At 35.2% G+C, this 17,422-nt stretch overlaps 1 protein-coding gene across 1 annotated transcript; it reads left to right on the top strand.

The window, feature by feature from the left end:
• The first annotated feature begins 1,825 nt into the window (after positions 1–1,825).
• mfsd12b (major facilitator superfamily domain containing 12b) lies at positions 1,826–10,857 on the top strand. Its single transcript, XM_051117667.1, has 10 exons — positions 1,826–2,479; positions 3,263–3,473; positions 3,975–4,107; positions 4,488–4,682; positions 5,076–5,168; positions 6,693–6,785; positions 6,864–7,034; positions 8,763–8,857; positions 9,312–9,436; positions 9,907–10,857. Exons 1-10 carry the CDS (start codon positions 2,212–2,214, stop codon positions 9,984–9,986), a joined length of 1,464 nt encoding a protein of 487 aa, XP_050973624.1. The 5' UTR covers positions 1,826–2,211; the 3' UTR covers positions 9,987–10,857.
• The last annotated feature ends 6,565 nt before the right edge of the window (positions 10,858–17,422 follow it).

Genomic DNA, 17,422 nt, shown 5'->3' with positions numbered 1-17,422 from the left:
ACATTTATCATTATACTTGATGTATAATGCATCTGCTCACTCGTAAAAAAACCCATTACATGAAGCTTCCACCACAAGTTTTTGTACTGTTTGTAACTTCCGCTATGGAATCAGCCAAGTGTTGGTGACTTTTACACACCCTGTGCCTCAGCACTCAGTGATCCCGCTCTGTGACTTAATGTGGTCTCATGCTTTGTGGCTGAGTTGTTGTTCTTTAATGCTTCTGCTTTCCAATAATACCTCTTACAGTTGACCATGATATACCTAGTAGGGATGATCTCTTCAGAAAGCCCCATGTTTGTAAATGTAGACTGCATGGCTAGGTGCTAATTTTATATACCCGTGGCGATAGCTCTGATTGAAACACATGAATTTTATAATTATGAGATGTGTCCCAGATACTTCTGTGTATATAGTGTGTGTGCATCCAAGTGTTTATAAAACAAAAGTAATTAGGATTTAATTAGTATTTGCAATTCATAAGCTGCTGAATCATTAATTTATCTGCAGGTCATGCATATTAGACCCATTTAGTACTTGGTGTATTTTTCAAATGCTAAGTGTGACATCATTATTAGTTTGTGATGAATGTCTTATGGCCAAGCATCAGTGGAACTGTCACTTGTCATATGACCGCAAGATGATGTTCAGAGTCATCGTTGTGCATCAGATCTTGTGAGGTTTAAAAAAGGAATAGTTCTTGGGCGATTGATTTAGTCATTTATTAACCCATGAGGGTTAATAGATTCTGCATCTGTATTCAGAGCTGGGTAGAATACGTACGAATTGTAATCCATGACTGATTCCAAATAACATGACAAAAATTGTAGTTGTAACATAATCCATTACATTGCCCATTTAAAGTAATATAATCATACTACTTTTAGATTACTTTTGACCTAACTCGTTTATAACATTGATTTAAATAGGATAATCCTGTACCATACTGACAAATACAAAGAATAAGAAAATATATTCTATTTATTATTATTAACAACATGAAGTGCATTAAACATTATATTATGTCAAAGTTTCCCGATCTGGTTTGTGAGCTTAATGGAGTGTTAATAATTAATTAAATTATATATATAAAAAAAACATTACATTTAAATAATTTTAAAATCAATCAAAATAAACAACTAAACAAATGTAATATTTGTTTACCTGTATGTCATGTGACCATATCCAACGATAGAGAACCAATGAACATGCAAATGTGATAATTATTAAAATATTTATTTTAAAATCTATTAAAAGTAAATATATTAAGTAAAAACGACAAAAAAAAGATGTCTGTGAATTTGTGCATTTTAATGTGTCTGAAAGACAAAAGCCTTCCAAAGACAGAAATACACAGTTAAATAACCTACAGAATGGTAAATCAAATAAAAAAACAATGTGTTCATCAGTAGTTAAAATGAAATTATTATTTTGTAAACCCAGTGGTCAATTGCTGTCACCACCTGACCAGTGACTGATTTTTATGTGAATGTCCACAAAACTGGAAAACTTTCTGAAAGTATATAAACAGTAGGCTATTTTAGAAAGGAAAATTTAAAAGATGAAAGGGGGAATCAATAAATTATGTATAATTTATTGCTATTGTGTAAATAATATGTAATTGTGTAATCCTTACAAAAGTAACTAGTATCTGATTTTGTAACCCATTATGTAATCCAGTTACCCAGCTCTGTTTGTATTTTAGGAACTTCTAACATCTCTTTATCTGTTTCAATCTAGAAAAGCATTCACAGTTGTAGAGGTCCATTAAAACACATTATAAGTGTTACTACTTTTACATGTTAGACTACTTAGTTCTTACACTTTTTACTTTGTCAGTATAAATCCTTTTTTGCTTTTGTTTTTGGTTACTCCCACAAACTATACATTTACATTCAAAGGTGACGTTGGTATATTTTCCTTTCCTCCTTTAAAAGAGGGCATGTGCTGTCTGTTAAAATCATTTCAACATCCCCTTTCCCTGGATAGCGTGGCTGTGAGATGGAGAATTAAAACCGAAAACGGGCACTGCTGGATGCAAACAATCAATGGCAGAAGCCATTTCACTTTTACTTCAAACTAAAGCATCCTTGGGATCACTTTCAGTGGGATTCAGGGTTTATTTCAGTCGTTTGTCTGTCTGATAGCAGCGCGTAAGAGAGCCGCTCTTTCACTCCACACGCGCCGTTTACGGTTTCCTTCATTCACACGATGTCCGATCAGTCTGTAACTTTACCCGCGTGCAGGCGACTGACGTACGCCATCGGGCATTTCTTCAACGACCTCTGCGCGTCTATGTGGTTCACGTATTTACTGGTGTTTTATCACTCGGTTCTCGGTTTCAAGGATACGAACGCAGGTGCGCTGCTGCTGGTCGGACAGATCGCGGACGGGATCTGCACTCCGCTCGTCGGTTACGAATCCGACCGGACGTCAGGATGCGGAAAGTATGGAAAAAGAAAGACCTGGCATTTAGTGGGTAAGCCTGTGAATTCAAACTTGTACCTGTGCTTGTAACTAAATAAACTGACTCTGTCAGGCGGTGTGAGGAGCCCGCTTTCTATGATTTCTGTCTCTCGTATTTTCAGAATTTTTACTTAAAGTTCCATAGAATTACTGTTATAAAATATTAAAATGAAAGCAAGTTGCAGTGGTGCTTTACAATAGTTTGTTATTGCGGTGTATTCCGCCTAAATTCCCTTAAAAATCCCTGCAAATTACCGCTAAGGACCTAAAGTGCAGTTGTGGAGTCTGTCAGACGGATGATTCATATTCAAAGTAAACGGGGAAGTTGGACGGAAGCTCGTCAGCTGTTGTCAGGGAACTGTCTGTTGCACTTTCAACGAATAGCGTGCAAAATAAGGCTTTGAAACTTAAAAACAGAAGTGTTTCTCACCAACAAGTGGTCAGTGAATTGAACGTGAAGTTCAAGAATTTTTAAACCAAATTTCTGTAGTGGTATAATTTGTTTTGTGTGTGTTTGGCGTTTTACATCAATGGGCAAATATTTTAAGCTGACAAAACCTTGTGAAAAATATAAAATTGTAATGGGGAACAGGTTTGCAAATTTAGCATTAAGCTGTCACTTAGTAGCACTTCAATAGTTTGTAACAGGCATTACAAACGCAGCCGACACTACAAATTGTGTTAGACTTTGCAAAATGAGCTGCGTCATGCTGTAGAAAAGGTCCAAGTTATGATCTTTCTGACTGCCTTAATTTCACAGCACTAACTGTTCAGTTTGCTGTCCATTTCTTCACAGGAACAATAAGCGTGTTTGTCTCCTTTCCCTTCATATTCAACCCCTGCATTGGATGCGATGAGAAAACCCCACAGACCACGGGACTGATTTACGCCATCCCGTTTATCATCATCTTCCAGTTTGGATGGGCTGCTACCCAGATATCCCACCTGTCGCTCATTCCTGAGCTGGTCACATGCGAGCATGCCAAAGTGGAACTAACATCGTACAGGTACAATATCACTCCTCAAGTGAAATAACCAATGTAGACCAAAAAAGATATGCCTTAGTAAGTGACACTATTAGTTATTTAGTCTGCTTAAAAACTGCATTCAAATGCGCCTCCATCCAATCAACAGCTGATCTGACTTTACTACTTTCCAAAGCATAATGTTATACTTCTTACTGCATTACACAGCATAAATAAAAGTTGTTGGTTTACCTTTAATACTTAAGAACTTTAAAAATGTAGTAATAAAAGTAAAGAAAGTAATAGATTTGTAATGTAATTAAGTATTAAATATTTAATTTGAAACGTATTGAAGTCAAAAGTGCAATATTATGCTTTGGAATGTTGTGAAGTAAAGATTTTTAAAGAAAACATTCTGATAAAGTACAGACACTTGAAAAGTACTTTCACATCAGAGTAAAAATTCCCACTACTGTCTGCCTCTGTGAATATGTGGCCTTATTTAACATTGATTGTACAAAAACTGTTTGATTTCCTGAACAGGTATGCTTTCACAGTGGTGGCAAACATTACAGTATATGCTGTGGCATGGGTCTTGTTCCACTTCCAATCCCAACATTTAGAAGACCCATCAATATCCCAGACTCTGGGCTGGGTTGATGTTCCAATATTTAGAGTGAGTAAATGCAAATATATACCCAATTTGAAGATCAAATTTAAAGATGTGTATCAAGTTGAAAGTGTTTACAATCAAAAGGAGTCCCCTCTCCTCCCAAAATGAAAATTCTGTCGTTCCAAACCTGTATGACTTACTTTCTTCTGTGGAAAATATTAAAAGAACATATATAGATTCTAAAAATAGTAAAAGAAGATATTTTGAAGAATTCTGGTACCCAAACAGATTCTGTTCTCATCAACTTTCATCGTGTGGACGAAAAATACACTGGAAGTCAATAGGAATGGAAACTGTTTGGTTGGCAACATTCTTCAAAATATCATCTAGGAAATTGCTACTATAATTTCCTTGTAATATCTGCTTTGTCTTTTTTGTGACAGTATCTGGCGCTCATAATATGGGCCATCGGTACTGTTACCTCCATCATCTTTCACATGGGCACTAAGGAGGAAAGAGTCCAGCCTCAGGAGAGTGAAGAGACTGAGAAATCTCAGTTTCCGATCTCTGACTCTTCCCAGATCTCTGGACCCCTGCTGCAATGGAAACACTGGCTCGTCGAGCCTGCCTTCTGTCAGGTGATCTTATAGAGGCACACAAAAGCACAAAAACACACAAAGTGTTATTATGTATGCTACAAAAGTAAAAATCCTCTTAATAATAAAATGAAGAGTTCAGATGCAAAACCAGCTAAAAGCCATCTCGGTCAAAAATGAGATAATGATACTGAGTGAATGCTCTCGACACATATTATACGTCCATCAAATACTTTTTCTTCAAACTCGCTAAAATACCAGCCTCAGCCCAATCAGAAGTACTTACATAGAAACCTATACATCTGAGCCTGATAAAAATGCATTTTTTAAAGAAAGACGTCAGATGGATTTAGCTGGTTTTGCATCTGAACTCTTCAAATATTTCACATTATGTTGTTGACTAACAATAAAGATATTTTTGTTTTCCTCCTCCAGGTTGCCATACTATATATGTGCACAAGACTGATTGTAAATTTGTCCCAAACATACATCCCGATGTATCTGACAAACTCCTTATCGCTTCCAAAGGTGAGAAACATGACATTTACCAAAACAAACTCATAAAAATAAATTTTGTTTGGAAAATCAAAGCCATGAGTATGTTCAACGGATAGTTCACCTAAAAATAAATATTCCTAGTCCTCATTTATATATGAGAAATAAATAATAATATAAATAACTCTAACCTAACCCTAGCTTTAAAAAACTTAAAGAAACACTGCCTTGGAAACTACCTACAAAAATAAAAAAGAAAGAAATTTGTTAAAATAGAGTTGAAATACTACAATTATTGAATAAAACTGCAATAAAAATAAGGCTAAATAGAAATATCAAATTATATGTACATCATATTAAAATAATATATATATATATATATTAAAGCCTTAAAGGAGAAGTCCACTTCCAGAACAAAAATTCACAGATAATGTACTCACCCCCTTGTCATCCAAGATGTTCATGTCTTTCTTTCTTCAGTTGTAAAGAAATTGGTTTTTGAAGAAAACATTTCAGGATTTTTCTCCATATAATGGACTGATATGGTGCCTCGAGTTTGAACTTCCAAAATTCACTTTAAATGCAGCTTCAAACGATCCCAAATGTGGTTGTAAATGATCCCAGCCGAGGAAGAAGGGTCTTATCTAGCAAAACGGTCGGTTATTTTTATTTTAGAAAATACAATTTAAATACTTTTTAATCTCAAATGGTCATCTTGTCTTGCTATGCAAGACAGTTAGTGTATGTCGAAAAACTCCAATCATATTTTCTCTCTCAACCTTAAAAAACCATTTCAAAATCACCCATAACACCCATAACAAAAAAGAATGAACCAGTAAAAAGAGTCCAGACAGAGCAAGACAAGATGAGTGTTTGACATTAAAAAGTATATAAATTGATCATTTGGCTAGATAAGACCCTTCTTCTTCAGCTGGGATCGTTTACAACCGCATTTGGGATTGCTTGAAGCTGCATTTAAACTGCATTTTGGAAGTTCAAACTCGGGGCACCATATCAGTCCATTATATGGAGGAAAATGCTGAAATGTTTTCCTCAAAAAACAATTTCTTTACGTCTGAAGAAAGAAAGACATGAACATCTTGGATGACAAGGGGTGAGTACATAAGCTGTAAATGTTTGTTCTAGAAGTGGACTTCTCCTTCAACAAAAATTACAAAAGCACATAATAAAATTATAACAACTAAATTTAAAACTGAGAACAAAATTTAAATAAGAACTCAATTTAAAGCTGAAAATCAAAAAAATATACAACCTAATTTCAAATCATTAATAAACACCATAATGTTTTGTAAATAATACTGTGTGGAACACAAAGGAAGATAGTTTTGTTTTTGTACAATGAAACAATGAAAGCCTTTCATTGTTGACTTACATTGCTTAAACACGGAAACTAACATTAACACAGTGTACTTATACTTTATTTGGGCTACATGTGTACAGTGAAGCTGGTTTGGTCAGATATGTACTTACACAATAAAACGGATGTAAAATTGATCAGAATATCCACTCTTTTTTTTTTTTTTTTTTTTTTTGCAGAACTACATTGCAACTATTCCCCTGGTCATGTATATCAGTGGGTTTGGATCTTCTCTGGTTATGAAGCCTGTGAACAAATTGATCGGCCCCTCTGTAAGTTTTCACAGTTTAACTTACTACTTCAGTATATTGTGAGTTACAGTGCCTCATATTTCATTTCTGCTTTTGCAGATGGCCTATTTTGTAGGTCTTGTGCCTGTAATGGTGTTTTCCTTTTGGGTTTTGGTGGACACGAACATGGGTCCACGGGTTTACGGAGCTGCCGTGCTGCTAGGAGCTGGATCTGCTGTCATTCTGGTCATGTCACTGTCCATGACTGCCAATCTCATCGGGGATCAAAGAGTATGTGATGATATCAAGTGATGATAATTATAAATCTATTTTGAGGGGCTTTGCACACATCTGATATTATCAGCCTGGTGGTTCAGTCAAGTTTATTAATACTAAGCAAATTGGACTTATTCATTCAACTCCTGAGCAAGTGGACATATGACAAAACCATTTCCAACAGCAATTTAAAATCTAAAATAGATTTTTTTCCCCAGAAAAATTACAAATTTCTGAAATTTTACTTGCCTTAAAGGGATAGTTCACCCAAAAATGAAAATTCACTTTTATGTCCTTTCAAACCCATAAGACATTTGTTCATCTTCAGAACACAAATCAAGATATTTTTGAGGAAATTCGAGAGCTTTGTGACTCTCCATAGACAGCAATGCATCTACCCTGTTCAAGGCCCAGAAAGGTAGTAGGACATTGTTAAAATAGTCCATGCGACATCAGTGGTTCAACTGTAATTTTATGAAACTACAAGAATACTTTTTGTGTGCAAAGAAAACAAAAATAATGACTTTATTCAATTAAGTTTATTGAATAAAGTTGCTATTTTTGTTTCATGTATTTCATCAGAAATATCCTAATTTGTGTTCCAAAGATGAACAAAGTTCTTACAGGTTTGGAACGACATGAGGGTGAGTAATTAATGCCAGAATGTTCATTTTTGGGTGAACTAACCTTTTAAGGCTATTCAGATTTTAGGTTTCTTGATTGGAGCAAATTTTGAGAAATGTAGCTAAAGGATCCTCTGCAGTGAATGGGCGTTCTCAGAATGAAAGTTCAAACAGCTGATAAAAACAACACAATGATCCACAAGTGATCCACACTACACTAGTCCATCAATTAATTATCTTGTGAAGTAAAAAGCTCCATGTTTGCAAGATACAAATTCGCCAATAAATGTTTTGGACTGTTTGAGCTTGTAAACAGTGCTTTATCAGTGCATGTCTCTCTGCTGATTCAGACATGATGACTTTTTAACTGGAATATTATGAATAGAAGACTTTCCATATGGTGTCACTTAAGCAATATGATCTAAGCCTTAAAGTTAACTTCTAGAACAAAAATGTACAGATAATGTACTCTCTCTCTTGTCATCCAAGATGTTTATGTCTTTCTTTCATCAGTCATAAAGGAATTATGTTTTTGGAGGAAAACATTTCAGGATTTTTCTCCATATAGTGGACTTCAGTGATGCCCCTAAGTTTGAACTTCCAAAATGCAGCTTCAAAGGGCTCTAAACAGCCTAGAAAGAAGAGTCTTATCTAGCGAAGCGATCGGTTATTTTCTTAAAAAAAAAAAAAAAAATTACAAATTTATATACTTTTTAACCTCAAATGCTCGACTTGTCTAGCTCTGCGTGAACTCTCTGCATTCCGGGTCAATACAATTAGGGTATGTTGAAAAATTCCAGAAATTAACATTGTTACGCTAGATAAGACCCTTCAACCTTGGCTGGGATCATTCAGAGCCCCTTGAAGCTGCATTTAAACTGCATTTTGGAAGTTCAAACTCGCGGGCGCTATAGAAATCCACTATATGGAGAATATTCCTGAAATTTTTTCTTCAAAAAACATAATTTCTTTACGACTAAAGAAAGACGTGAACATCTTTGATGACAAGGGGGTGAGTAAATCATCTGTACATTTTTGTTCTGGAAGTGAACTTCATCTTTAAAGGAACTAATTCAGAATTACTTTTCAGCAGCGCTAATAAAAAAGTTTCTTTTAACAGCAAAGTGGTGCTTTCGTGTACGGTGCAATGAGCTTCACTGATAAGGTGGCAAACGGAATTGGAGTGATGATAATACAGGCTTTACATCCCTGTCAGTGAGTACAAACATTTCCATTCCCCTTTAATTCCATTTCCATTCCAATTCCAGGTTCCTGACTGTAGTGGCTGGGAATGTAGAATTTAATCTACTGGTCTCATTTTAGAACAGATTTTCACTGGTTATTGTAATGTGTATGTTACAGCTGGCCTTTATATATTCAGTAGTGTGCAGAGTCTGTGAAAGTGTACACAAGGTTCCGAAAGGGTGTTAAAAGCTCTTAAAAGAACCATTTTGAAGAACATTTAAAAATCTAAAGAACCTTTTCTGATTATAAAGAACCTTTTCTGCATTTGAAAGGTTCCATGGATGTTCAAGGTTCTTCATGGAACCACTGATGCCAATAAAGAACCTTCATTTTCAAGACTGTAACTGTTCATTGTCTCCTGTTTTATGTAGATTTCAACTTGCCCTTGTACAGTTTCTCACATTATTTTGCTCTTTATTTACAGAACACCAGACTCTGATTGTAAATGGTTTTACCGCAATGTCATGGTGATCGTCACCGGCGGTGTGGCTGGCGTTGCAGCTCTCTGTCTCTCTACCCTTCTCATCTGGCCCATCGCAATTCGCCGACGTGAGTCTTGGAAATTTTTGAAACCTGGAACAAAAAAAAAGTTTCGTTGTTAAGCCTCAAATGGTTTTTGTGGATTAAAAGAGGAACTAGATTTCCAGATGAAATCATTTGTACCTAGGTGAAAGGGAAATTCTGTTGGCTAAATTTTAAACAACAAATGTATTTCTAATTTAATGGTTCTTTAATCAATTTTAATTGTACTACTATATCAATAGACAGTTTTTCACAGTAAATCTTAATCTAAAGCAGTGTTTTAAAAATGACTGTTTTACATATATATTAAATATGTTACGTTAACGTGTTAAAATACATTTTGCACAGCCGTTTTCTTTTCTCTCTCAATGTTGACTTTGCAATAACAATGTGTGCTTAATTGTAGCGGTTATCTAAGCTTCATATCTGTAAATATTATTTCCTTATATACTTCATTTCCCTGAATTCCTATTACAAATCCATTACTGCCTCCTCAGGTCTCACGGTCATCAGAGGGCTGATGGGTATGCATGACGATGAGACGAGCAGCTGTGAGATCAATGGTATACTGAACTGACAGATTCACTGTTAAAAACTTGAAAACACTCAGCATTATGTAAAAGACTGGGCCACACTGCAGAGGAAACACTATGATTCCTTTTGTAACTAACCAGGAACAAGGAAGAGAAGAGAATTTGCTGTGCTGTGGTCACAAGTGTTGTCTCAGCACTGCGAAGATGTGAGTGTCAGCATTGTTCTTACATTGTCAAGAGGCTTTTTGTGTGATGTTTTTAAAATATGAGCGCAGGTCTGTCACATGGAGTGACGAGTCAAACAGTACAACTATTATATATGACACATTCAAGAAGAGGGAGTTGCTCTGCTGAAAATTTCCCAAACATGTCTGAGGATTTCACTGGAAATAACAAAAACACGTCTAGTTTGTATGAACACTTTGTCAAAAGTGCCTTTTGAACACCATACAGATACTGATTATACTTGAAAGGTTTGCAGATGGTTTTATGTAAAGTAACTTGCTGTAAGGTTACAATAGCACAAACTTGTTTGCCGTAAAGCTTGTTCAGGCAGTTATACCTGTACGTTTTGATGTAACGCACATAATATTTGTAAAAAATGCATCACATTTCTACTAAAACTAAAATTTTTGGGTTAGTGTCTTTCCAGTTACTTTTGCCATTGGTTCTGCATTTACATCCCATGTACCAGAAGAAAGAAATCTTCACTGCTTAATTCACAAACGCATCCTTTTTTAAGATGTTTACTCCTCTGCCAAGAGAAAACTAGCTACTCGGCCACATTAAAGGAGAAGTTCACTACCAGAATGAAAATTTCCTGATAATTTACTCCCACGTGTCAAAAATGTTCATGTCTTTCATTCTTCAGTCGAAAATAAATTAATGTTTTTGAAGAAAACATTCCAGTTTTTCTCCATGTAGTGGACTTAAGTGGTGGCCAACAGGTTGAAGGTACAAACTGCAGTTTCAATGGCTCTACACTATCCCAGCTGAGGAATACGGGTCTAATCCAGCAAAACGATTGGTCATTTTCTAAGAAAAATACAAATTTATATACTTTTTAACCACAAATGCTCATCATGCACTAGCTCGACCTGACAAATTACATGATCATGCATGCAACAAACGTGCAAAAAAAGACAAACGGCCTTTACAAAAAAGGTAAAACAACAATGTCGGATGATTTTGAAGTTTTCGCCCTACCCTACCTTTTTTTTTAACCAAAGTACACAAACGAATAACTGTGTCTGTGACTTTTCCAAATGATAACGCAATGCATGAAGATGTGCATGTGCATCGCAGAGCTAGTGCAAGCGTTTGTGGTTAAAAGGTATATAAATTTGTAATATTTTCAGAAAATGACCACTTGTTTTACTAAATAAGATGCTTATTCCTCTGCTGGGATCATGTAGAGCCTTTCGAAGCTGCATTGAAACTGCAATTTGGACCTTCAACCCACTGGTCAACACTGAAGTCCATTATATGGAGAAAATTCCTGGAATGTTTTCCTCAAAAACCTTAATTTCTTTGTGACTGTAGAAAGAAAGACATGAACATCTTGAATGACTTGGGGGTGAGTAAATTATCAGGAAATTTTCATTCTGGAAGTGCACTTCTCTTTTAATACTGCTTTGAGGTTTTGTGTTCACATGAAGGTTGTTAAATTACATGGCAGTTACATTTTTATCCCCTAGAGGGAGACAAGTTAAGGTGCTTTGAGCTTTGTTGGAAATTCACAAAATAGAAAAATAACTATTTTGGGTAGTCATCCATTATGTTTTACCATGTCATCAAAAATAAAAAGTGCCGAATAGTAATTAAATTATATTATTATTCATGATTATTATTATTATTATTCATTTTACTCTAATTAGAAAAAGACTGACATTACTGTTGTAAATTACAATTGTACTGTAATAATAATTTAACAACACATATGAATAATTGTTACTGATTTTATTATTATTTGAAGTAATTACGAAAAGACTTAGAGTTTTAAAACATGTTTTAAAACTGCATGTTACAGTTTGACTTTGAATTTCAAGCTAAATACTAGACTAATGGAATGCTTTAAACTTGTGTCCACAAAAATGCTGGAAATTCTGCAAATATGTATGCAAAGGTTATACTGTGAATAATTCGATTAATTGCACATTCCTATGTTTTTTTTTTACATTGGTTTTTATGAATTACCAGTTTTTCCATCAACTCACAAACTCCCTGCAGTTTCCATTTGAGAAACACTTTTACAATTGCATATAAGAATAAAATTGCACAATCTATAAAGTGTTTGTGGAGGTTATGGCACACTGATTCTATCATACAAATAAAAAAGTTGACCCACAAACATTTTTGAAGATTACAGCCCTGCTTCCCTCCTGGAGCCCTGCATATAGTCCATCAATGCCGTCCTGCCGTCATACCTGAATACACTCGGGTCATAATACTGGGTGGCATTGCCATTTGAAATAAATTTCTGAAACACAAGCAGCAGAAACAAATGCAAATTCACCCTTTAATTAAAGCAGAGCTGCCTGACTCCTGAGCATCAGCCCACGGTGTGCCAGCAGCAATACCCCCCTTGCAGTCTTTAAACATGCTGCTGTGGGTAATTTGAGGGGCAGGCGTCATCTCCGCCTGTTAGTGTGACCACTAATTGGAGTCTGGACCATGGCCTGTACTTGGATGGAGGCAGAGTGGTGTGAATGATATAAGATTACATTGTGAGGGGAGCAGAGGTAGGGGACAGCCACCCAAGAATACTGGGGTTGCTGTATGGAGGGATTCAGAGAGGTCAAGCAAATCACACACAAGCTGCCAAATCTTTTACTTTATATACTTTCATAGCCCACTCATTATAAGTGTGGCAAGAGGCGTTCAGTTTTCCAACAGCGTTTCATTGATGGCAAATATACAGCTTTTGATGTTTTAAACTGGGACATAAAAATACCTCTATCTAAATGACTATAATGTCCATTTCTTTTTATACAAATAAATACATAAAAAAGGGAAACATGCAACTGTAGTTTCCACTTTAGAGTGTACTAGGGTTATTTGGCACACTTTTTATTCACTGCTGAATATCTGGAACAAATGTTATGAATTTGATGGTTACTATGGTAATGTTTGGGAGCGAGTTTTTTTTTTTTTTTTTTTTTTTTTTTTAACTCGTACGTCTTCCACGTTGTGCTTTTCGTGGATTTGGATGAAGGGATGGAGAGGATGGCGTTGTCTATCATATTCTTCTTTCAAACTGGACTTGACCCAAAAACTGTCCTCTAGCGCTTTTTAAATTACAACGAGCATATCATACTCGCGTATAAACAGAAACTTGACATTTAGCACTCCTGTGGCACAACACTATGCTGACCATTTCTAACTCTATTTAAAGCTCGGTGTTTCATTGGGTTGTTTTATTTAAATGTTCGTCGTTCTTTGTTTTCATATCGATATTCCGGTAAATGTATGATTTATTTTCTTCCCATGGCTGAAAATGATATGTAACCAAATCCATTTAATTCCTCCCAGCAAGCCTGAGAAACGACATTTTGCCCTGCGTGAAATGCCAAGTTCAGCGTCCCCATGAACTCACAAATGCACTTCGTTGTAAAATAAAATATAACAAAGGATATTTTCGGACACAATATGCTTTAGACCGTTATTCTGTAGCAGGAGATACACCATTACCTTGCTGAAAATGTTTGGTCCACATAGGTGGAAGGTGAATCCAACTCCAGGGTACGGCTTAAAAGCAGGGCCGTGGCCACTACAGACATTGAGGGGGACGGTAATAAGAAATGGCCAAACTGTCCTCATCAACAGTTAAAATTCTTGCACTGATTTGCTGCACTCCATTAGACGTTAGAAGTTACATTTTCACCGTAGTCAGCCTCGCGCTTGTAAATTTCAAAATAATTGAGATGACCAATCAAATCAAGTGGGCGGGGTTTACTGAGAAGCAGAGCGCGAATTCCAACTAGAAACGTCAGTTTAACGGTGAAAGAAAGGTAAGATGGAAGTTGCAAATAACTTTATTAGTCAACTGTTTTACAATATAAATGTTAAATGATTGACAGCTATATTAAGTGATGTGAACTGTGAACAAGGCTAAATTCACACTTTAAGTTTTTGGGATTGACAACTGCATTTACTTACCGGCGTGAGTGTCGAAATGTCTTTTTGTATGGCCCTATGATTTCCACAGAATTTGTCAAAGTTTAAATTAATTAATCAAAAGTTGGTCATTAAACTTAAATCAAGTCGCGATAGGGACTAGTATCTGTAAAGGCTATTTAAATATGAATCCTGCATGTTCTGCGTGTCTTTTTATGAATGAACGGCGCGGATGCGCGGTTTCGTTTTCTACACATGTAATACTGATGCGTGCAGTGATTTCAGCGTCTGCCATTTCACTAAATGAGGGCATAATACATTCGTCACTTCATGAGCATTTCACTGTTTCATTTGAGTAAAACAAGCGTCAGATATATACACGGAAATGTAAAGGTATTCACGGCAAGTCGGCAACCCGTCAAAATAAAAGTTCGGTTTAACTTTATTCATCATTCAGTATAATGTACGTGCCTACTACTACTACTACTACTATTAATTAATAAAAATGTATACATTTTTTTCACACAATATTTCTTCCATGTTTTACATTTTAATAGTAAATCCCCTTTATTTGCCAAATATAAAATATAATTTTCATTAAAAGATCAATTAAGTCAATATTTTATACCTTCATCTGATAACCAGAAAAATACACAATACAGAATTCCATAAGGCTATTGTAAAAATAAATAAAAGCTGCATTCAAATAAACAGACATGCTAAAACATATTTGGTAAACAAAAAAAGGTAAAGTCAAAAAAAATAAAACATTTTATAGGGTCCCAAACATATAAATTTTCTTAACTTTTGATAAATTGACGGTAAATTGTATAAGATTCATGGTTTTAATTAATTACTAATTAAATAATTAATAAAATTAAATTTAACCATTAAAAAGAAGACCAGAAAAATTAAAACAGAAAACAGAATTTGACAAAAAAAACAAACAAAAAAAACGGAATTTGGGAAAAAAAAAAAAAAATAGGGCCCTCTTTTTGCATGCAACTATATATTTGTTACAGTTATAAATACATTTTCAAATGTATTATTTTATTTGTCTAACATATTTTTGTAATGTTATAATTTTGTTATAATACTTTGATATGTTTGCTATTTGCAGTGATTACTATTTACTATTGTTAATAGTGTGACAAGGTCTTTAACCCCCCGGTTTAATGCCCCCGGACCCACCTAGTAGGATGCAGGTTCAACCACTTGTGTCTAACAAAATCTTATGTGAGCATGATGTGAGCTCCCACCAACTACCACTAGCCCTTGGTGTTTTGGCACCAGCCCCGGATGTTTTAAAATCCTAGAAATGCCCCTGGACTGGATATAAAACTTTCAGATGACACACAGCTCATTTCTTCCTAAATGTAAGTTACTGAAACCACACATGAAAGCACACAACACTAGTTGTCCAGTATTGTTCCGTTTACACACGGGTAAATAACCGTACATGTGTGAACTTAACCGTGTTACGGACTCAAATACGGTATTGACAACTAAATTCTGCTGCTGTGGAAGGTGTTCAGAACTGTGCTAGGTAACAGTGTACTGATTAGCATTTTTGAGTTAAGTTCAAATGTATCTAAAATTGTAGTGACATCTTTGTTTTTTTGGGTGTTATCCCATAAAATTGTCAGTACCATAACAGGAAAAACATAATTCTTTATGTGGGGAAATAAACAAAATTTAGTACAGTTATGCAAAGTTTTAGTATTTTATTATGTTTAAGTAGTGTTTTAGTACGTGGGTTAAAATTCTGTAGTGTGATATGGTCGCTACCAAAACATCACTGTCACTACCAAAAATGTGCTGTCACGAATGAAACATGGGATGTTTTGTCAAAAAAAAGCATAAAATAAATATTGAATTATCAACTAAGGTGTTATGATGGTGTTTGGTTCCATGTATATTCAAGCTAATGAAACCTTAACTTTGAAATCAGTATTATAAACTTTAAGGCTTTTACAAAGAAAAATTGGACTAAAAATACAACAAATCTCATAAATCACAATTGAAATATTGTTAAAATTGTAATTGTTATTGATTTACCTCTGAAAACATTTTAATAAAATAGAATAAAATATATATTTACAAAGAAGGTATAAGCAAAACCTTAATAGGTTAATGTAACCCTTCTTTTTAAATTCTATATTATTGTGTTTCAGTAGTGACAAATTTGGGGAGAGGGCAAATATTTCAAAACAGTCTGAAAAAACAATATGAGAATTAACTGCACAATTACTAGAAATGTGCTCTGTCTATAAGGTCTGAAGATATAAGCATAATTGAAGGAATAATTAACATAACTCAATGGAATATCATTGCTTTTTTTTATTCAGCAACCATAAAAAATCCAAAAAGGTTGGACGTTCGCTGAGGGGGTAGAAATGAAGAAATGAAGTTGTTTTATTTAAAACATTTTCAGAATAGTTGACCTTAGCTAACAAATGTTGCATGGGACCCAATGCGCCACTGAAAAAAAATCACACTAGCCTACTTACAGTTGATATATGAATTTTATATAGAATGAACAAATAAATTATAGCGTAAACCCTAAACTAGATACTATATCTGAAATTCATTATGGTGTAAAGTTGTACAATTAGTAAATGACTCATGGGTACAGGAAGTTTGACAGACTGCACTGCGTTAATATTGTTGGAATGGTAAGTATTACTCATCAACCAGGTGAGACGCAAACCCACAATCCTTGTCCATTATGCCACTTGAACTAGGCTTTAAGTATGCAAACAAATAATGAAAAATGCACTATAATACGAGTTTCACAAGTATGCTTATATCATCTCCTTCAAAAATCATTTCTAAAGGCTTTTTGTCTCAGCTGAGGGAGTATGTGGGCATTTGATGGGTCCTTGAAAGTGACTCTGCAGTTTTACCACACACTCTCCTTCAAAAATCATGAAAAACCTTTAAGAGAAGGCAATTAGAGAGAGAGAAAAGGTTACTGGCAGAGAGCATGTGATTATTGTCAGAATAAGGATAGATCACGAATCATTGTGGATGACCAAAGAATGTACATGAGTGAGGTTTCCAGCCCCCAGCTGGGATGGAGGCCTTGCTTGAACCTGTTGGAACTGGATTCGAATTCGTCAGGCATCAGCTGCTATTCTGACTTCCAGTGCTGCTTTTTTGGTGTCACCCGTGATTCATTTCAAACAGACCTCAATTGTCATAGCAGAGGCTTATGTGCCACGACAGATCATTTGTAAACAAGCAGGGCTAAAGTCATTAATGACAGCAATGCATAAACAACATCAGCATTTAGTCAAATCTGATGCAGTCACTAGAGCTGTCCACACTATCATTTAGGTTAGTCAAAATGACATTCTTGTCT

Source organism: Labeo rohita, chromosome 8, assembly GCF_022985175.1.
Source record: "Labeo rohita strain BAU-BD-2019 chromosome 8, IGBB_LRoh.1.0, whole genome shotgun sequence".
NCBI lineage: Eukaryota > Metazoa > Chordata > Actinopteri > Cypriniformes > Cyprinidae > Labeo > Labeo rohita.
Note: the sequence above shows the minus strand (reverse complement) of the source record. Positions and strands in the feature narration are given on the sequence as shown.

What these genes read in the sequence shown, in the direction of transcription:
- mfsd12b (XM_051117667.1), top strand. Translation starts at nt 2,212, where the DNA reads ATGTCCGATCAGTCTGTAACTTTACCCGCGTGCAGGCGACTGACGTAC. An exon ending in TCGAGCCTGCCTTCTGTCAG is followed by an intron (nt 4,683 to 5,075) that starts GTGATCTTATAG and finishes TTCCTCCTCCAG; the next exon opens with GTTGCCATACTATATATGTG. An exon ending in ACAAATTGATCGGCCCCTCT is followed by an intron (nt 6,786 to 6,863) that starts GTAAGTTTTCAC and finishes CTGCTTTTGCAG; the next exon opens with ATGGCCTATTTTGTAGGTCT.